General features: G+C 37.5%; 3 protein-coding genes across 5 annotated transcripts in view; 2 read left to right on the plus strand and 1 right to left on the minus strand.

The window, feature by feature from the left end:
• The first annotated feature begins 399 nt into the window (after positions 1-399).
• Positions 400-10,531, plus strand: rtbdn (retbindin). 2 transcript variants are annotated; one of them, XM_065278283.1, is made up of 6 exons: positions 400-507; positions 3,505-3,666; positions 3,772-3,859; positions 4,481-4,609; positions 5,354-5,450; positions 7,420-10,531. In XM_065278283.1, the coding sequence occupies exons 2-6, from the start codon at positions 3,510-3,512 to the stop codon at positions 7,771-7,773; spliced, it is 825 nt and encodes a 274-aa protein (XP_065134355.1). In that variant the 5' UTR covers positions 400-507; positions 3,505-3,509; the 3' UTR covers positions 7,774-10,531. The 2 variants fall into 2 exon arrangements, with proteins under 2 accessions (XP_065134355.1, XP_065134356.1); XM_065278284.1 differs by having other exon boundaries at positions 471-507; positions 3,491-3,666.
• Positions 10,532-13,987: 3,456 nt separating this feature from the next.
• Positions 13,988-15,607, minus strand: junbb (JunB proto-oncogene, AP-1 transcription factor subunit b). The gene has a single exon (XM_065278288.2). The coding sequence runs from the start codon at positions 15,369-15,371 to the stop codon at positions 14,445-14,447; it is 927 nt and encodes a 308-aa protein (XP_065134360.1). The 5' UTR covers positions 15,372-15,607; the 3' UTR covers positions 13,988-14,444.
• A 125-nt stretch (positions 15,608-15,732) lies between these two features.
• Positions 15,733-22,402, plus strand: part of hook2 (hook microtubule-tethering protein 2) — a 66,966-nt gene continuing 60,296 nt past the window's right edge. For both annotated transcript variants that reach the window (XM_065278286.2, XM_065278287.2), the window contains exons 1-2: positions 15,733-15,919; positions 20,415-20,528. The gene's annotated coding sequence lies outside the window, so the exon portion shown is untranslated. The remainder of the gene's footprint in view (positions 15,920-20,414; positions 20,529-22,402) is intronic.

A 22,402-nucleotide genomic window follows, 5' to 3' on the forward strand; every position in this document is an offset into this window, starting at 1 on the left:
TCACAGCACCTGCCAGGAGAAAATATCAACCAACTCCTCTGTGAAGATGAGGGCTTGACCTTGATATCATCTTCATCCACAAATCAAATCATATTCAATTAAATATTCCTGTAAAATTAGGTGCATTAGAGAGATATTTTGTGCTTTATTTTATGTAATTTATCACATGACAAACAGCTAAAGACTGAAGACATCCACGTCTGTATATTAGAAGCATTATTAACATACTCAGATAGGCTTTAGTAAACAAACTATACAAAATATTAAGAAACAAGCTCATTACAACTTCTTAAAGTATTTCTCACCTGATAAACTCATATTAAACACATAACAGTGAATAATAAATACACACTGTGAAAACAACACTGTATGTGAGAGAGAGAGAGAGAGAGCGAGAGAGAGAGACGAGAGGAGGAGGAGCGTTGTCATCGAGATGTCCTTCATCTCAGCTCGAGTGCATTCAGATCAGACCGGATCTGAACACAGACGATCACAGCAAAGTCTCAGGTAAGACAAACATAACACAAACATTATACTTTTTAAAATGAGTATTGGTCAATCTCATGTAACTCATTCATTTATTAACATGGTTTCTTAATGGAGGATGGAGGCAGTTTTGTAACAAGGCTGAAAGTAACAGGATTGAGTTTTTAGCAGATTTAGCAAATGCATTAGATATATCTGCATTATATGTGCTATAGCATGAAGATACTGAGCTAATTCTAGTTTTATTTTAAAATAAACCGATAATATAAAAAGAATAATATAGGTAACAGGGCTGAACATGTTGATTGACATTAGTCATAGCATCAAATCATAAAAAATACGGAAAAGAAAATAAGAAAAGTAACTTTTGATCTTCACATGGCCTTCAGAAGATCCAGCTGATGTCAGTTCCTGTTGATAATGGGACTTGTGGAGTATTGGTAGATTTTGTGATATTCGTGTTAAGTAACAGGACTGAGTGAAATCCTGGAAACATGACTAAAGTGTGCATTTTTTCTAAAATATTATTTCAGTGGCTTTTTCAATGGAACAAATATTTAAAGCTATCGGATATGGACGCACACAAAAATGCAAAAAAATAAAGATATCTGAAGAATTGCATTCTTTTTACACTGTAAAAAAATGCTGCATTTTTGTCAAATCATCCGTTTTCATCATCAGTGTTGCTTGTCATGTCAAAATATGTGTTCGTTGCGTCATGTGAACCATGTGCATCACACGTCATGTTAAAAAAGTGCCTCCTGCACACATGTCGAAATGGTTTATGATAAAAGAGACGCTCATGTTTACAAAATACTCGCAAGACACTAACTTAACACTAAATCTGTTTACACATGAGATTATGTGAGGATCTGGCAAACGTGAGCGTCTCTTTAATCATAAACCCCTTAGACGCGTGTGCAGCAGGCACTTATTTTGACAAGACGCATGATGCACATGGTTCACATGACGCTCCGAACACATATTTTGAAATGATGAACCACACACATGACGGCCTCGAAAAAAGAAGTCACCTTCCGCCACTGCAAATCAATATATATTTTTATGTTACTTTAACTTAAAAAATAGGTTAAACAATTTAACCAAAACAACTTGATTTTTTAAGTAATTAAGTTAACTCATCACAAGCAAAAACTTAAAATAGTAGGTTGAATTGACTTGCAAAACTTGCAAAGTTGTTTTAACTTTATGCTGCATTTTTTACAGTGTATTTAAAGGTAAAGTATAGAGACCAGGGACGGATAAAAAAATGCTGTTTCTATGTAGTTTTTATTAATTTTTTAAATGATATAGTTTAACTTTGGTGTTAGATAAACATGCAGGAGAATTTGTTTAATAATAAAATTTATTTTTGAGTTAGTTTTCTAGCATTTGTAAACATATAGGTGCAGTTTCCCAGACAAGGTTTAGATTCATTCAGGACTAGGCCTTAGTTATACTAGGACATTTAAGTAGTTTTTACAAACATACAAACTCATTACTTGTGTGCATCTTGAGACAAAACAACGGCACTGTTATATGTATCTCAAAGCAGTCTGATTTCAGTCAAATGAGCATTTGAGTCTTGGACTAGATTTCAGCCCTTTCCTGGAATCTGCCCCATAATGTCCTGGGACAGAAATGGCACTGATTCGGTGGCTCTTATATTGAAAAACTCAACTCAGCTGAAAGAGTTGAGTAACCCTGCTGTGCCGTAACCCTGTTTGAACTATATTATTGTCGTCCTCTTCTGCACTACTCTAAGTAATGTAAGTGTGTGTTTATATCTGTATGACACAGTTATGGATGTGACCATGACAAAGTTTGTTGATAATCTACAGAAAATATTTTAGCGTTTCTTTAACTGTGGCAATTCAGTTGAGTTATTCCATGATTGAGTTAAGAGGAATAACTGGAGAAGAAGTGTTTTAACTTTTCTGCAGAGCATGATGATAAAGTTGGTGTCAAAAAAACAATCCTCTAGGAATTTGCTGAGATCGTGCTGGATAAACTAAAACTCACATCAATCTCTCCAGCGTATCCAGCAGGATCTTATTTTGGATTCCTGTTTAATTCCACACGATAAAAAATGCAGCATGAAGTTAAAACAACTTGGTTTTGCAAGTTAATTCAACATCAAGTTTTCACCTAAAAAAAGCTGACATAACTTGTAGAAACAAGTTGAAATTGTTTAACTTAATTTGTTAAGTTAAAGTAACATAAAAAATACGTTGATTTGACAAAAATGCTGCATTTTTTTAAATAGTGCCAGTGGCGGCTAGTGACTGCTCTTCCGAGGGGCGCAAATTCAAAATATGTGTTCGGGGTGTTATGTGTGTTGCTTGTGTTTTCAAAATATGTGTTTGTTGCGTCATGTGAACCATATGCATCACGTGTTTTGTCAAAATAAGTTCCTGCTGCACACGCGTCAAAACAATTTATGATGAAAGAGACGCTCACGTTCACACACTACACGCAAGACACTCCCTTAACAGGAAACTCTGATTACGCATGAGATTATGCGAGTATCTGGCAAACACGAGCATCTCTTTTATCATAAACCCTTAAGACACATCTGCAGCAGGCACTTATTTTAACAAGATCACTTGACGTGCAGATCACATATTTTGAAATTACAAACCACACACATGACGGGCTACATAAATGTTGTGACGAACTTCGCATCGTGCACCCTCGAAAGAAGTCTGCCATTGAATAGTGCCCTAGGAATAGGATGAAAATAAATATCATATAGTTTATACAGACACATTCAAATCTAGGACGGGTCACAGGGTTTAACTCAGCCGAATTCGGATCAATTCACTTTGTAATAAGTTTAAATGTTGAACAGATTAGAGGATCAATTCATACACGACAATAGATGTAAATACATGAGATGTATGAAGTAAAGATCTCTAGCATTATGTAATGTTATTATTATTAATTAAAGTTATTATATATTATATATTAATAATGTTTGCTAATGATAGTTCATCTCTGATAGTTAATGTCTTACAGTGAAAATGGGCGTGTCTACAATGCTACTCTGCCTCGCACACCTTGTGAGTTTATTGGCTGCCTCTGTAATGAGTCATGAAGGGGCGTGTCTACAGGATGGTCAACACAAGGCCACGCCCAGTCCAGAGTCACACCTGAAGGAGTGTTCACTCTACAGGGAGAGTATGTGCACACTTTAATCAAACATTATAACTGTGATTGAACTTTAGCTGAATGCGTGGTTTGATTCATTATTGAACATTTTTCTGTGTGTTTGTTTCTCTTCAGATTCATGTTGTACGCAGAGTCACATTCAGGATCTTTCTGGCTCTCAGGTTGATTCTGGATGGGATAAATGTGGTCTTCTGTCTCCACTGTGAGTCTCTGATTTATTATTAATAATGTAAAACCTTCATACGGTTTAAAATATTGATTTTTTGGCTTATTTAATCCGACCAATCACAACAGTAGGCATTTATAAAGTGCATATGATTGGTTCCTAAACAAGCTGTCTTTGTACAGCAATGAAAACCAATTTAATTTCTTGCCTGTGCTGATGTTTTTTCTTTTTTTAATGTGGGGATATTAAATTACTTTGTTTTAATTGCCTTGTTGACTTTTAATTGCAGACTGACAATATCAGACATTCTAGAAACATTTGTAAACACATATACAAAAACAAACAAGACATAAATATTTTTGGTCAGCTTTAAACATATATAGCTGGTGAACCTAATTTTGGGAATGTGTATAAATACACTAACATAAAGATCTTGAGGTCGAAGCTGAATTCATACAAAATGAATCCTACAAAAACAACAAAAAAAGAATAATGATACCACATCCCAAACCCCACCCCAAAACTAAACGTCACAGGGACGAAAGCAAATCATGCAGAAATGTACATATTTTGTCATAAACTCTAAACTCCAAAATGTACATATTTTACTTTAAATATTTGTGTCGTTTTTCCTCATCTTTCCCTCTCTCTATTCAGCTGTGAGTCTTTCCTAAAGCGTGTCTCCTGCTTTTACCGCTGTTCACCTGATGCTTCCCGGTGGCCACACCCACACAGTGACTCCTCCCTGAAGGCGGTGCCTCTATGCCACAGCTTCTGCAAAGAGTGGTGAGACCACACCTACTCATCTACGTAAACACACACCGATTCCTCAGGCCTGTCTAAAATTACCAGAAAAGTCTTGACATTATTTTTTTCTTATTAAAGAGCACCTATTGTCGGATTCATGATTTTACATTTCCTTTGGTGTGTAAGTGTGTATTAGTATATGTTAACGATATGCAAAAGGTACAAATCCCAAAGTAAACAATGATGCGAGTTAGCGTCTCCAACGTAAATCTTTTTTCTTGAACCACAACAAACACACAGATTATAGGCAACAGTTTACTTCCTGGGACTGGTGATGTAGACAAGACCGACATTATCTTTTTAACATAGTAAGGAGCGTCACATTTCCTGCTGACGTCAGAGGTATTCAGACCAATCACAATGTATAGATTAGCTGGCCAATCAGGGACACAGAGTTTCTGGAGCTACAAAAATGTACGTTATGTGTAAAATAATGTGTTTTTCGTACCATAAACCACGTGAACACATTGTATTATACCAAATACACAAAATAAAGTTGTGTTTAGCAATGAAATAGGTGCCCTTTAAAAGCAGAAGCACACAGTTACGAAGCAAACATTAAATGAACAGATCTAAATAAAAGATTTCATAAACAAACTGAAATAATTAAACACATTTACATTCTTTATCAGTCTAGAGCAAACATTTTCTTAAATGGTCGGTGCATTTTAATGCATTTGAAAGTTGTTGATTGCTGCAATTTGTGCTATTTATTTTTTGCAGGTTTGAAGCCTGTAAAACAGACATGACGTGTGCTCGCGACTGGACCACTGACCCGCAAGGTCAGAACTGTACCGGCAACTGTGTCCCGTACCAGCAGGTGACTTTATACAACATTATAAACCTTCTTCTGTGCATGACTCTGTCATTCATTACTGGAGCAAAAATAATGTTAGAAAAACTACTATAAGTTTAATAGTTTTGGTGGATTTTACTTTCAGAATATACTATGAGCAAAAGTGTACTACTAAGGAATAGGGCTGCACAATATACAGTTCAGCATTGACATTACAATGTGGGAATCTGCAATAGTCACATGATAGGTTTTTTTTTCTAAAGTAAATCTATTTTGTATGACTTTGCCGGTGGCTGCGTTTCCATTAGCCAATTTCGCATAAACTCCCATATATCACAAAAAAAATTTACCATCCGGTAAGGTGTTTTTTTTTTTGGTAATTCGCAAATGGAATATATCGCAAAACCGCTATTTATTTCGCATTTACAGGTCACCTGATGTGCGTTAAAGTTAAGAATATTGTAATACCCACTGCAGAAATCGCAATGGCAAACCACCCAAAATATATTTTGTAGCCCTACTAAGGACACATGATTTACAGAAGAGGTGTGTTCGACTTCATGTGGCGTCACAAAAACCGTCAAGCCAGCGTGATCTCACGAGAATTCGTACATATTTTACAAGTTGGCTAATTCGTACGAAATAGTACAAAGTTAATATTGCAAAAAGGTCTGATTATCATAAAAAAAACAAATGAAATCCCACCCCCTAACCCCAACGTAACAGGAGTCAAGGCAGAAATAAAGTCCAAGACAAAAGAGGTGTGTTCGACTTCATGTGGCGTCACAAAAACCGTCAAGCCAGCGTGATCTCACGAGAATTCGTACATATTTTACGAGTTGGCTAATTTGTACGAATGTGTCCAAAGTTAATCATGCAAAAAGGTCTGATTATCATAAAAAAACCTGATGAAACCCCACCCCTAACCCCAACGTAGTAGGAGTCAAGGCAGAAATAAAGTCCAAGACGGAAGAGGTGTGTTCGACTTCATGTGGCGTTACAAAAAACGTCAAGCCAGCGTGATCTCAGGAGAAAGCATAGATATTTTACGAGTTGGGTAATTTGTATGAATTCGTATAAATTTACTCTTGCAAAAAGGTACTATTATCATAAAAAATAAAAACATAATGAAACCCCACCCCTAACCCCAACGTCACAGGGGTCAAGGCTAATCGTACAAAAATGTACAAATGTGGTCGTACTAATTAATACGAATTAGCCACCTCGTAAAATATGTAAGAGATTTACAAGGTGGTCAAATGCATCAGTCTGTGCGACGCTGTATGAAGTCGAAAACACCCGTCGCCATAGTTTTTGGAATTACTTATTGTGAGACAACTAAATTACGTTTTATTTGCATAAGATCGGTAAATGAAAATGTTGTTATTCGCAATAGTTTTTGAAGACATTTACAAAACAACACTAAAGTTTTGTGCCCAGATGTATGTAATATCATCAGACAACAATTTTCCTCAAGTTGCCAGCCAGAGCTATACAAGAAATGCAAGGCACAAGCGAATTCCTATCAAACAGAGCTTTTTAAGGCATCTGGAGTTGGCATGCAGAGAAAAAAAAACGTAATACCACCACAGAAATCGCAATGGCAGCCCACCCACAGTATATCGTGCAGCCCTACTAAGGACACTTGATTTGAAATACAGCAGAGATTAAGTACAGGACAGAAGAGAATGTGTGAAGAGATCCAGTCATGTCTTCAGCTGCTGTAATACACATAATCACACACACACACACACACACACACACACACATTCAGATATAAACACACAGATACACACACAAACACACTAAAGCTGTAAGTAGATGTCATTGTGTCTCACAGCTGTACTGAGAGTCAGTGAGTGTAAATGAGTACAAACATTTACAGGCATCGTTCAGTGGAATCTGCATTTGTTGATTTAATCGTTGATTAATTTTACCCCAAAAATGTTACATTTGTCCAAACACTTCTGTCTGTGTTTGAATACCTCTGCAGATGCATCAGCACGGTCGAGACCTCTGTGAGAGTCTTTGGGGAGATGCTTTCATGACTGTCGAAGATGATCCCGGGGAGGAAGATGGGGTCGAAGGTAATAGCTGCGGTTGTCTGAACCTCAGCCCCTCTGATCGAGATGTGATTGCGGCCCTGAGAGCTCAGCAGGGTGATCCAGAAGAACTGGACACCACCAAGAGCGGCCTGCCCCAGTACAGAGCTCCCTGTCCCCTGGCACGGCCAGAGATACGCAGCGCAACGGCGCCACCTCGCACCCGGAGGAGTAACATCAACTCAGTGCTGCGCAAACGCTCTGTACTGACCGCTGATATGGAAGGGAGTGGAAGTGGATTCTAGAATGACTCTAGATCCGCTAACCTATTAATGTCCTGAAACACAGGATATAAACCTCCTAAAAAGTAGGTTATGATTACATACCATGACACGATCAACCAAAAACAATAGATTTTCACAGAAATGCATCACATTACAGAAGTTAAAGGGATCACACCAAAATAAAATCATTATTTACTCACCTCATGTTGTTCTGTATTCTGTTGAACACAAAAGAAGATATTTTTATAAATGATGGTAAGCTTTATTGGACCTCAACAGGTTACAAATTAATGTTGCTTCAAATGAGCCCAAACGATTCCAACTGAGGCATGAGGGTCTTATCTAGCCAAAGATTGTCATTGATTAACAAATAAAATATGCACTTTTAAACCACAACTTTTCGTCTTGCACTAGCCGTGAGTCTCAGCGCGAACTTACATATTGTGTAATCATGTCGAAAAGTCACGCGTGATGTATGCGAAACTACCAATCCGTGTTTACAAGTGTGGAGAAAGACATAAATGTGTTTGAGTCAGTTAATTGTTCAAAAAGATCTGAAATGTGCGTTTCACATACAGTAGGTAACGTGTGACCTTTTAATTTGATTACGTAATACGTAACGTGGGCTAGCACGTCACACGGCTAGTGCAAGACGAGAAGTACTATTTTGGTGAAAATGATGATGGTTTTGTTTAACATACACTGCAAAAAATGATTTTCAAGAAAATAAAAATATCTTAAAAAAAATAAAAAAATTCTCAAATTAAGATGCTTAGGTCTAGTTTTTCTTGAATTTAGTGTTTAAGAAAAAAATTCAATATTTTTTGCTTACCTCCATTGGCAGATTTTTTTTGCTTGTTTATGCACAAAATTACGGAGCCCCTAAGGGGACATGGAGCAAAAATTAAATAAAGTTTAGTTTTGCATGTGCAAACTATCGCATGCTCACGTGAAACTTTTGCGTGCGCACTTGAAACTTTTGCGTGCGCACGTGAAACTTTCGCTTTTAATGTATGCGTGCGATAGTTTCACATGCGCGTGCAAAAGTTTCAGGTGAGAGCACAAAACTAAAATTAAAAAAAAAAATCTGCACATGAAGGTTTTGCGTGAGCACATGAAACTTTTGCAAACTAAACTTTAGATTCTTTTTACTCCAATGTCACCTTTGGAGTAAAAAGCTCGGTTCAAAATCACTTAAATTTGATATTTTTGGTCTAAAAACTACTTATTTTCTTGGGTCGTTTTGCTCATCAAGAAAAAGCATCTTAATTTAAGAATTTTTTGATATTTTTTTACTGATAACAAGACTAAAATACTAAGAATTTTTTTTCTTGAAAATTATTTTTGCAGTGTAAGACCCTTATTCCTCGGTTGGGATCATTTAAAGGCCTTTGAAGCTGCATTGAAACTGTAAACTGTTGGGGTCCACTAAGTCTAATATATGGAGAAAAATTCTGGATTGTTTTCCTCAAAAAGCATAATTTCTTCTCGATTAAACAAAGAAAGACATTAACATCTTGGATGACATGGGGGTGAGTAAATTATCAGGATTTTATTTTTATGAAAGTGGAGTATTCCTTTAAGCTAAATTTTTATAAACTCATGGAATCCCGGACATAACTCATTAAAAATTCAGCTTTTAGTCAGTGAAAGTCTGTGAATTTGACTTAGAGTAAGAATACTGCATTGACTTACATAATTTTTCCTACTATGGAAGTCAATGGTTACTGTCAACTGTGTGGTTAACATCATTTATCAAAATTTCTTCTTTTATGTTTGACAGAGTAAAGAAACTCATACCGACAACATGAGGATGAGTAAATGATGACAAAATTTTCTTTTTTTTTTTTTGGTGATCTATCCCTTTAAATGGATTGTGAATGGAGTTTCTCATTGGGGCAGTTTCCCGGACAGGGATCAGCTTAATCCAGGACTAGGCCTTAGTTTAATTAGGAAATAAAACTAGTTTTAACAAACATGCCTTACTAAAAATATTACATGTGTGCATTTTGAGGCAAAACAAAGAGCACTGATGTATTTTAAGATATGTCAGTTCAAGTTGTTTTCAGTTTGGACAGCTCTTTAAAATGTTTAAGTCTAGGACTAGTCTAATCCCTGTCCGGGAAACCGCCCCATTGACTTTAAGTATTTAATCAGGTGAAAAAATATAAAAGGAATCAGTTTCTGTACCGGTTACTATAATTATAATATCATGAGATTTCTGGTCTTACTTTTAGACTGGGATTTCATGATCAACCAGTCCATATACACTGCAAAAAATGACTTTCTTACTTAGTATTTTTGTCTTGTTTTCAGTACAAATATCTAAAAATACTTACATTAAGATGTTAGAAACAAGACAAACATACTAAGAAAGTTATTTTTTACATTGTATTATATAACATCACATACAAATTAAACATACACACACACTCTTGTATCTTATCTTTGTATCTTAAGTGTAAATGTCTTTGAGAGGCATTTAGTATATTCGTATTATTAGTATAATATAATCCAGTTGTGATTTGGGATAAGTATTAAAAGACAGATTATGTTAAGTGTATTCACACTGATATACATAACAATAATCCTAAAAGAATGTGTTTGAGCAGATGTGTTTAAAGTGAGTAAATCTGATTGTGCTTGGCTCTGTTCAATGTTTAGTTAACATGAAAATGGTTGTGTTATGTTTATGTCAATGAACAGTGTGTGAACGTGAGGGATTAGATGTTTTATAATCTGTCTTCATTTTAGATCAATAAAAATCAATTTATTTGTTTGTTTTTTGCAAAGTAATTGTTTGTAAAGCCCCATCTCTTAACTTATATAACTGTTTGAAATCATGAGAGTAAAGGCTGTTAAATATGCAACGTGCCTTTATTTCTTTAGTCTGATTGAAGTGTTATGGATACACACCGTTAGATGGCGCCATTGGCAAATGTTAAAGGCAACCCATGCTGAGCTGATGAGTTTAAGCAAAGTTTAACAACTTTAAATACAGCCAAACATAGAAGCTCTGACCATTTTAATATGACAGCTATATGAAAGAAGCATAACACAATGATTAAGACAAAATATCAGCTCATGTTACAGGACAAGATGTTAAGTATTTAAAGAAACCCCAGTTGACACCAGTTGTGATCCCACAGGCCCTGAGATAAAGAACACGGTCCCATTTATTTTATGAGCATCTTTATGAGCGTGATCACATTTAATGATGCAAGAGTGAACTGTGAAGTGAAATACTGACAGTAGTGGGTGTCTGATGGAAAGCTTGAACGTTTATCTGCAGTTTTGGACAGAAGGGTGGAAAATAATAATGAATATTTATGAGATAGCGGGAGAGATAGAGAGTTACAGTGTGTGAGTGGAAAAGAAAGAGAAAGAGATGTGTAAAATCTGTGGTGAGAACATGAACCCACATTTTGTCGTCATCAGGCTCAGTGCTTCATCCTTGTGTGTGTTAAAGCCTTTATTTTTCTCTTCTTCAGGAATGATTGAATAAAAGATTGAAATTGAAATTATATTCAAACTCTTTCTATTTAGGATAATAGGAGGGATGTACAGTCTATAATAAATTAATCTCACAAAAACCTGCTTCAACTTAGTTAAAAGTTAAAAATAAACTGCTATAGACGATTTCATTGGACGAACACGTTGCGTCTAGACGGAACTTAACTTCCGGTTTCTGTTTGTTTAATGGTCTGGCTAGCGGCTAAACTAAACTCTGGAACAAATCCCTTAAAAAAATGTTTTTGGTTTTTTTTTTTGGTTCCTTAAAGACAAGGGGAGAAGACAATCACTACATTATAAAGTCCACATTTTACACAGTAAAGTTAGCTCACTTTAGCTACGAATTGAACTAAGGTAGTCTACTTGTTATTTATTTTGCTTGTTATCAGAAATAAACTACTCTAAAAGGACTTTTGTGATTCTTTGTTGAGTTTACCAGAAGTTTTTTCAATGAAAGTTATTTGCTTATGTTGTCTATAAGATCCTAAAAAGTTCCTAGTAGGTACTACGAGAACTTAGCCTATGTTTTGATGAACCTTAAACAATCTATATCAGTGGTTCTCAAACTGGAGGCCGCGAGATGGTGCCAGGGGGCCCCAGTTTTATGACATTTTATAAAATACATTAAATTTATCATAAATTCTGTGAAAAAAAAACCTCAAAGAAACCTTACACGTTGTATAATTTAATATTTTTTGTTTAATTAATATTATACATTTTAGAATGCTTTGTGTCATACATTTTCTTTTGGGGAGCGGCTAAGGGATGCACCGTACCCAAGGGGGGCCGCACGCCGAAAAAGTTTGAGAACCACTGATTTATATAAAACATTAAGAAGCTAAAATGACGAACCTGCAGGAAAACAACATCTGATGGAACAAAACGGGTTTAAATGAGAAAGGAAATGTAAAGTGTGAGCTGGCTTACACCTTTAAAATCTCCAAAACAACCTGTGCGCGTGTGGGCGCGCTTGCTTGAGCCTTTTGAAGTGGCTTTTTTTGATTCCCACCTCGAGAGCGAGCAGAAAAACAAGCAGGTGGGTCACTGACGTCACTGACAGGTGGACCCGAGTGGGCTTTTCTCACTATCTAGAAAATCCCGCTTTTAATTCCAGTACCAAACTGGTTCCCTACACAGATCTCTGCTGTGAGATGACAACCTACGCGCGCCCCCGCCCTGCATGCGCGTCTGTCATTCCAAAGGTCGAAGTCACTTCCCAACACAAATTAATTCATTTCCCTAAAGATTTCAAACTCGAAACCGCTCAGCATTACGATGAATTAAAAACAGACGAGTATGAGTCTTCAGTAAATCTGATATCTATCCAATATATAATTTATCCCTGCGAAATAAATCTGTGAATTATAATGATTTCCATTAGAAATGATATCACCAACCACCACTTTTACCATTAAAACCGTTACAAAATTAATTTATGTATTGTGTTTTGAATCCAGTAGGATATAATAGTGTTTTTATTGAAGAGATCCCACCATTAGAACCATTAGATCTCAACATATTGTAAGAGTTAAAAGTATAAGAGTTAAAAGTGAAAAAGTTCAAAGTATAGCACATTATATTAAAAGATTAATGCTGATGTTATATTTGAATATCTGAATATTAATTCTGATGTTATATTTGAATATCTCAATGTTAATTTAGCAGTATATACTTGTGTTAAAGTGGATGTTGTTGTGAGGACTTTTATTATGAGGAGGGGAAGTCGGAAGGAGGAGAAAAAAGAAAATAAACAGGCGGTAAAGAAGAACTCGTCCGTGTCCGAGGGTTTTATCTATATATTCATAAAGTTATATTTAGTTTTAAGCCGCGAGAACTCCCACAAGCAACTATTACAATATTACCAGTAAAGACATACAGAGACCATTATGGTTTCAACTCCCATTCAATCAAATCAAATTTCTGTGATGCTTTTATTATTGTTGTTTTTATAGCAGCACCTTTGTTCAGTCCTGTGGTTTTTGTGTACATAAAGTCCATGAATGACTTTTGAACCTTGCGTGCACACACAATTTTTGAAATTATATTGTATAGGTATGAAAAATAATAACATTATAATAATGCTGTCTTTTTTCGTTATAATAATAAAATTGTATATTATGAGTGAGATATATATTAAATAATGTATTATTATTGAATAATAACATTATTCCATTAAATATTTTAATACCTTAAACAATTAACTACTTAAATTAATAAACTAAAGGGTTTTAAACATACTTTTGTTTATGAAACATTATAATACTTAAAAGGTTTCAGAAAGCTTTGATTATTAATTCATTTGAACAACTTCCTTTTCCATCGGTTAAACCACAAAACTCTCTGGAAACACACACGCGTTCACAGTGGTCTTGTCCAATTTCGGAAACCCCCTCTCTGATCTCCAGTACCGCTGATCCCAGAGCTGAAGAAACCCACACCACTCGAGCCTGTGGGCGGGGAGTGACGTATGTAGCACCAAAAATAACCATATTTGGACGTGCGCCCTGACGTCAGTAGGAAAGGCCTAGTGCCCCTGTGTAAAGTGCGCAGGAAGCGCATATTTTACACACAGCCTAAAGATAACGATTAATATCTCTACGATGTCCACTAAAGGCTGATTTAACACGATCTGTTATTTACACCATGAAAGTTTGAGGAATTAGTTACATAACTGAGTGAAATCACTTTACAGCACAAAAATGAACAGCCACACACTCAAAAGTTATATTTCAATATGTTTACTTAAATAAACAGCGCACACATAAAAAAGACATTGTAAACATGTGACATTGTTAACATAGGTCAGGATCAACCTGGCCAGAACAATAATTTATAAGTTCAGGAATGGCTTGACAACAACAACAACAACAACAACAACAGATGCGTTTACTACATGATCCAACATGAAATCGATCATGAGAAAAACACATGGTTGACATGGACGAGGCGACTGGCCTTTCCATGAGTCCTCGCACCCGACTCAGTGTCCGATCTCTCCTACTGTGGACGAGAGTGTTTAAGAGCTTTCCTTCGGAACCAGCTGAACGGTGTCCAGGCACCAGAAACACCAGTTCACAAAGTCCAGGAGCTCATCTTAGTGCTTTTGAATTCCCAGTGCTTTTGATTTGTAGAACACCAACGGTGTCCAGTGTTATTTCTGCGTTTGCTTTGATGAACAATTAAAACGCCTCCATCTTACTGGTGAGCATGAGCTGGCAGCCGCTGTTCATATGTCTGAGGACCTTTTGTTTGAGTTGGGCGACCTGTTCCCGCAGTGCCGACGCGGTGTTGGACAGTCCGGCGTTGTCGGACTTCAGAACCTTTACTTTGTCCTCCAGCCGGGAGATGCGCTCCAGTTTGCGCCTGCGGCACTTGGTGGCGGCCAGTCGGTTCCGGAGCCTTTTCCGTTCGGCCTTGATTCGCTCTTGGTTCTCCATGTCTATCGGTGACATTGGCGGCGAGGCGTCGCTGCTGTGCATATCCGGGACGGTTTGAGGTTCCTCCTTTAAAGCCACAAAGCGCGGCGGGTGGACACCGGAGTGCTGGTACGCGTGCGCGCTGTCCGGGTGTTGGTTGTGCTGAACGTGGGGCGGCAGATAGCTGATGGTGGCGGACGGGTGGCTGGGTGCTGGGCAGTATGCGTTCAGCGTCGTGTAAATGGGAGGCTCAGACTGCAGGGAGGAGCCGAAAACGGACGCAGTCGTCGAGCACGTCGTCACGCCACCAGCTCCAATCGACACGTTGGGCGGGGGCATCTGGTTCATCTTGTGCATCTCATCCAGAGCCTTAACGAAACCCTCCGCGAAGCCCTCCTGCTCGTCGGTGATGCCCCGACTGTACAGGTACTGACCCGGTGTGGGCGTCGTTAGCACCCCGTTGCTGTTCTGAATGATCAGTCTCTCCAGCTCGGGCGAGGCGAGTTTGAGTGACCCGACATCAGCGCTTACTGTCTGATACAGGTCCGATTTGAGGTTCCGATAGGGTTCGGACAGGTTGAAGTTCATCTGCTTCTGGACTTTAAAGTCGTGTAGAGTCGCGTCGGAGTGACCGTAGCCCAGCAGAAACGAGTCGTCGTGATAAAACGGCTGCTCCATTTTTGTACTCATAGAGTTCTTCTGAAAATACAGCTTCGCGTCTGACAGTTTAAGGTCCGATTTGTGTCCGAAGACAGATGACAGTCAGTAAAACAGCGTTCTTTGAGTCCGATGTGTTGACGCTCCTCTTGAATGAATGAAACAAAGTCCCAACGATCGAAAAACGCTCTTAATGTCTCCCCGTGTGTTTCTGTTGAAAGTGACCGCTAAAGGAGAGAGATGTTAGTTTGATTTGGTCTGATGCGTTTGCTCGTGCTGATCGGTATCCCGGTTCGTTTTTATAAGCGACTCTCGCACTGACAGCTGACCACGCCTCCAACGTCGCCGACGTCACACGCATGATCGCGTCATTGTCGGGAACTGCTGGGACGATAAACAAGCCTGAGGGCGAAGCGTGCTCGTGCATGGCGACAATAAATACAAAGAACAGGGCAAAATTTATTAATTCATTTGAAATGTATTCAACACGCGATTTAGTATTATAGTTTAACATTTTAATTTGCAGGTTTATCGAGGTATTTCTGCTCGACAGAAATGACCTATGTCTTTGAATTTATCAGGTAGGTTTATGTTTTAACGTCATCAAAACTATATTACATTAACCGAATAAAAGCACGATACTATTTAAGCACGATTTTAATTAAATGTGACCCACAGACACTGCTCATTTTACTAACTGGAAACTTAAGGTTCTTGTTGAGAAAATATCGAGTCATTGCTCTTTTGTTTTTTTAGTTTTGAATCATGTCATTGCTTGAAAGACTTTATTAAACGTCTTAACTGTTGCTTCTTTGCTTTTATGCTGAATCGGCAAGTTAGTTATAAGAGACCAGACAGCAAAACTCACTGCTCGTGTAAATCACGTCTCAGTTTGGGCTCACGGGCACTGACTTCCTGTAGGAAGTTTACAGTCCAAATATGGGTATGCTGACGTCAAGTTCCTTTTCAGGGGAATGTCAACTGCCCCGCCCACTTTATCTGGAGTGCTGAGCAGAGGCGCGTGCTTAATCTCACCATTCAATAGATACTCCTGCTGAACGGCCCAACCCATGAATTCAGACAAACTCTTATTTTTTATACATAAGACCACATTACAATCTCAAATTCAGACAGAAAATCAACCGACATGTCTTTTAAAGAAATCACTTTTAATTGAACTAAAACTAAACTAAAAATATCTAAACCTGTGATATGCAGATGACTTTGGTCATGTAGTATTCAGGTACATTCAGGTACGGCAAGATCTTAGATGTAGAATAATGCTGCTATGCTAATCCATTTATGAGTACAGGATAATTATTTTTGTGGTGTTTTTATTCTAGTAACATCAGTGCAGTAACATGAATCTAAATGTTATCGGATCATTTTTGTCTTCTCTGGTAGATAGCAGGACTCCTGGCACAGGTGTTGGGTACATCAGGTGTTTCATTTCCACCCTTGGGAAACGAGCCTAAGAGTTAATGTAACATATCCCACGTGTCCTCAAAAACCTGTGAAAATAAGAATTCAATACCGTCATCCCACACTGAAAGTAATACTGAGTTTATTTGAGTAATTGGGATCTGTAGAGAGTTGTGTGTGATATGACCATTATCCCAATGAAGTCCCATGAGGGTTCAAACTGACCTTTCAAGCCTTCACTTTAAATAAACTCAATCAGTATTGGTATCTGTTAAGTTGTAGTGCACAAGCCCTGTGAATCTCTCCTGTTAAAGATATCTGAGTGTTTTGTTTTTACACTCTCACTTTGTCTTAAATCGCCTACTCCATACTATATAGTAGGCGAAGAGCGGTAGATGAGGTGGGTAGTATTCGTAAAATAGTAGGCGAGGTAAGTAGTATGTCCAAATTCATAGTATTTGAAAAACAGGCAAAGCGAGTAGTATGTTGGATTTCATAGCATTTCGAAAATCAGTAGGCGAGTAGTATGTCGGATTTCATAGCATTCGAAAAACAGTAGGCGAGTAGTATGTCGGATTTCATAGCATTCGAAAAACAGTAGGCGAGTAGTATGTCGGATTTCATAGTACTCGAAAAACAGGAGGTGAAAAGCTGTAGGTGAATAGTATGTCAGAATTCATATAATTCAAAAAACAGCAGGCGAAAAGCAGTAGACGAGGAGTATGTCTGAATTCATAGTATTTGAAAAACAGGTAAAGCGAGTAGTATGTCGGATTTCATAGTATTCGAAAAACAGTAGGCGAAAAGCCATAGGTGAATAGTATGTCCGAATTCATAGTATTCGAAAAACAGGCAAAGTGAGTAGTATGTCGGATTTCATAGTATTTGAAAAACAGTAGGAAAAAAGCCTAATGCTGCATTTACACCAACCGCGGTAGAGGCATGAAGCGCGAGTGATTTCAATGTTGACGCACGTCAAGCTCGCGCAAAAGGCGCGAATTGAACGTTGTGCGCGGTACGCGCGGTAAGCCCGAATGATGCTTTTTGTGCATCTAGCGGTTCACGTGAATTTGCGGCTGACGCCCGAGTTGAAAAATTTTAACTTTGGTGGAATTTTGCGCTGCTTTAACCAATCAGGAGTCTGCTTGCTGCTGTGGTGGCAGCCCCGCCCGGAGTCACTCATTCAACCAACGCTTGATATTGTCCATAAGCAGTCACCCGGAGCTATACGATACAAATTCTTATTTCTATAGAGGAGACAGGAATAAAAAGGACCTCGCTTGGAAGAGTGTCAATGAGGACATTGGGCAACCTGGTAATTGTAATACACACTTCACTTTTGAGTCACATGACATTTATCGACCCGCACCGTTTATTTTCCCCCTATAGTAAGGTTACCAAATACAAACTGGTAACTCTCTCGATAAATGCACAATCAACATCAGTCATTTTGCAAACAGACAACCGCATAGCACTTGCCCCTCCCACAAGAAGCGGAGTTTGCCTCTGACGCGCGTCAAATGCTTGCTTTTTCCGCGCGTCTACTCCGCTCTACACGCGCGAATGCATCCAAATTGTTCAAGCGGCAAACCACGCGCGGTAGACGCGATTTTGACGCCCGAAACGCGGTTTCATAGTATTCGAAAAACAGTAGGCGAGTAGTATGTCCGAAATTCATGGTATTTGAAAATCAGTAGGCGAAAAGCAGTAGACGAGGAGTATGTCAGAATTCATAGTACTCGAAAAATAGTAGGCGAAAAGCAGTAGCCAAGGAGTTTGTCCGAATTCACAGTATTCGTAAAACAGTAGGCAAGTTAAAACAGAAGTATGTCCGAATTCATGTGTTTGTCTCGAGGCGAGAACATTAACGCATTTTATCCAAAGCGACTTATAGTCAAGCTATACATTTTTAATCAGTATATGTGTTCCCTGGATTCGACCCTATGACCTTTTGTTAACCACTGTTAATGCAATGCTCGACCACTGAGCTATACAGGAGCACAGGAGAAGTATGTCCGAATTCTATTCAGTATTTAAAAAACAGTAGGCAAAAAGTACCCAGATGACCTACTACTTGCAGCTAGATTTTTATGTGTGTCTTTGATGGACACTTTACTATCCTGTGAGCCCCTATAAGAACAGTCACCAAATAAAGAAGAAGAAGGAGAGGGGTTGTCATATTAAAAAACGTTGGAAAGTGGTAACGCAGTAAATACATAAGGACAACAGTTGTTCTTTGTGGTTAAATTGAGCTTGTTTAACATCATCCAAGTTAACGGCTCACATGTTGTCACGTAATGCAGTGGTTCTTAACGTTATTACTTGAGGCCCACTGCTCTGCACATTTTGTATGTCTCTCTTATCTGCCGTCCTCAGTTCAGTTCATTGAGATCTCTTCTACTGAGCTGATGATTTGAATCAGGTGTGTTAAATAAGGGAGACATACAAAATGTGCAGGGCAGTGGGCCTCCAGGAATAACGTTAAGAACCACTGACGTAATGTATCAACATGGCATCTGTAGCACATCCGAATTTAATTCATACTACCCATATTCATATTTTTTTAATGAAGAGTACATACTTTCACAATATGCGCTTTCAGACGCAGGGTCTGATTTCTGTGTTTTATTTTGTCTTAGTGTATTTCTAAAGAAGTATGTCAGGCTATTGTGACATTGAACTGAAGCCCAGTGGTTCTGCAGGGATGCTTCATTGTTTACAATAACACTGAATGGAGTGGGCAGTAAGTGTGTGGTAGAAGCTGGCATTATGCCATCAGGCCCTGGCACAGGTAAAGTGAAACATCCTACACAGATGGATGGCTTTGTGTGTTATGAGGGCAAGGTCAATGTGGTATGGTTGTTTACCTGGACTCATGGGTGGTTGGTACATGCAGTTCCCTGCTGAATGTTTGTTTTCCTCAGATGAAGGGTAGGAGGTTGTGATCTGCCCACAGAACACAGACTTTGCTTTTTTGTAAATATTCTTTTGTGTACCTCTTTAATCACATGGACAAACTGTACAATATTATTTTGTATATTATTAATACACATCTACAACATATTCTTCTTTGTACAAAACAACCCCCTTATTTATATAAAATAATTTTGAGTGAACGACTCAATAATTAGCATGGTGTGTGTGCAGTGCATTACATAACTATATGTGTATTTTAATGGTATAGCATTGCATGAGCAGTGCAAAAGGTCATGGGTTTAAACCCAAGGTAATACACATACTGATAAAAAATGTTTATCTTGTAATCCATTCTAAATCGCTTTGGATTAAAGTGTCTACACAATGCATAAATGTTCATGAAAATGTATACAGTAGATAGAGAGTTTGGGTACTGGCATTTTTGTGCATTGGTAAGCAAGCATTTTCAATTTACATTTTTAATTTTAGTTGCCAATTTTAATAATTGACGGTAACATATAAATGCTGCATGCTATATATACATAAGATTGTGCCTTTAATGATAAAAGTTCACATACTATCGTCACCGTGTGTGCACCCCTCTGACATGAACATCAGTTTGGGGACGATTTTCTCAATTTTTATTAACTGTTAAGCCGATGTTATAATAATTACTATTAATTGTGTGTATGTTTGATTAAACATGTTTGTTCACTGTTTGTGTGTTTTCACATTAAGCTTCACATGGATATACGCCAGTAAAATACCGTAACCTGATCTTCAGAGAGAGAGAGAGAGAGACAGACAGAGACAGAGAGAGAGACATCTGCCTGAGGCAAGATCACATTTACCGTAAGTGTGTGAAGCAATACACTTAAGTTAACACAGACACAGAAAACTCTCGAATACAAATATTTGAAACAAGATAAGTTGAATCTCATGTGATCTTTTACAACACTTTGCTTGAAAATTAAAATAATAAAATACATTTTGCATAACAAATTTGATCAAAAACTGCAAGTCCCATCAAAACTTGATTTTACTTTTAGTAATACACTGCAAAAAAATAAATAAAAAAACATTGAAGACAATAAATTCAAGAAACATTCATGAAAAATTAGCTTACCCCATTGGCAGATTTTTTTGCTTGTTTTATGCACAAAATCACTTACATTTTATATTTTTTCAATCATTGTTTGCAATGTACCAGCAGCATACACTGCAAAAAATGACTTTCTTAGTTAGTATTTTTGTCTTGTTTTAAGCACAAATATATAAAAATTCTCAAGTCAAGATGTACTTTCTTAATGAGCAAAATAACCTAAGAAAATAAGTCTAGTTTTAAGACAATTTTTTTTAAATTTAAGTGAATTTGAGGATTAAATAAGCAAAAAATAAAAATCTGCCAAATATTTGCTTATTTTTTGCTTGTTTTATCCACAAATTCACTTAAATTTGATACATTTTGTCTTAAAACTAGACTTATTTTCTTAGGCCATTTTGCTCATCAAGAAAAAACATCTTGATTTAATTCTACTGAAAACAAGACAAAAATACTAAGTAAGAAAGTAATTTTTTGCAATGTATTACTTAAGATGCCACACAGATACAGACACACTGCAAAAAATTGCTTTTTTAGTATTTTTGTCTTGTATTCAATACAAATATCTTTTCTTATATTAAGATATTAAGATTAAGTAGTCTAGTTTTCAGGCAACAAAATATAAAATGTAAGTGAATTTTTGCTTAAAACAAGCAAGAACATCTGCCAATGGGGTTAGAGAATGTTTCTTGAAATTTTCTTATGTTTAAGAAAAGAGTTTATGTTTTTTTTCTAACCCTTTTTTGTCTTAAAACTAGACACATTTTTTAGGTAATTTTGCTCATCAAGAAAACGCATCTTAATTAAGATTTTTTGATATTTGAGCAGAAAACAAGACAAAAATACTAAGTAAGAAAGTCATTTTTGCAGTGCAGCAGTTGTTTTGCGTTACTGTACTCTCTCTCTCTCTCTCTCTCTCTCTCTCTCTCTCTCTCTCTCTTTCTCTGTGTGTGCGTCTTCACAGCGCTTCTGTTCATCATCTGAACAGACGTCTCATTGGGTCACGTGGTTATGACTCACAATAGCCTCTGGTGTCAGGGCTGATCAGGGGTCAGCGCACACAGACAATCCCCTCTGCTTGTGTGTCAGCAGAAAAACACAAGATGTTTGCTACAGAGATGCTGGCGAGGGCCCCTGATCTTCACTGTGCGAGTCAGCAGAAATAACCAGGGCCAGACAAAGAGTTCAAGAAATCTAAAGAGTCAATAGTTCATTGTGACAGAAGTGGATCAGAAATACTCTCATCTGATCAGATTTAAAATGTGACCACAAAAACAGAGCTATTAACAGCCTGATAATAATGAGTAATAAACCGTTCGCACAGATAACATTCATATACTGTTGTCTTTCAACAAAACATGTAAGCTGCCTTGCGGTCTGTCGTCTACATAGGGAGCCTTCTAAGTCCGCATCCTAATATAGAAAAGTAACCTCATGATTTGGAACGGTCAATATTTCTAAGAAGTTAAAGGGGCTCTGTGTAGATTTTTTCGGCATCTGGTGAGATTGTGAATTCAACCAATGGCTCAGTCCACCATTCAGCCCTCCCTTAAGGAGTTAAAAACTTTTCTCCGGTCAGTATTTTAAGCACATTTACCAACAGAAGCAGGATTAATTTTAACTA

This window comes from Paramisgurnus dabryanus, chromosome 3 (assembly GCF_030506205.2).
Source record: "Paramisgurnus dabryanus chromosome 3, PD_genome_1.1, whole genome shotgun sequence".
NCBI classification, from domain to species: domain Eukaryota; kingdom Metazoa; phylum Chordata; class Actinopteri; order Cypriniformes; family Cobitidae; genus Paramisgurnus; species Paramisgurnus dabryanus.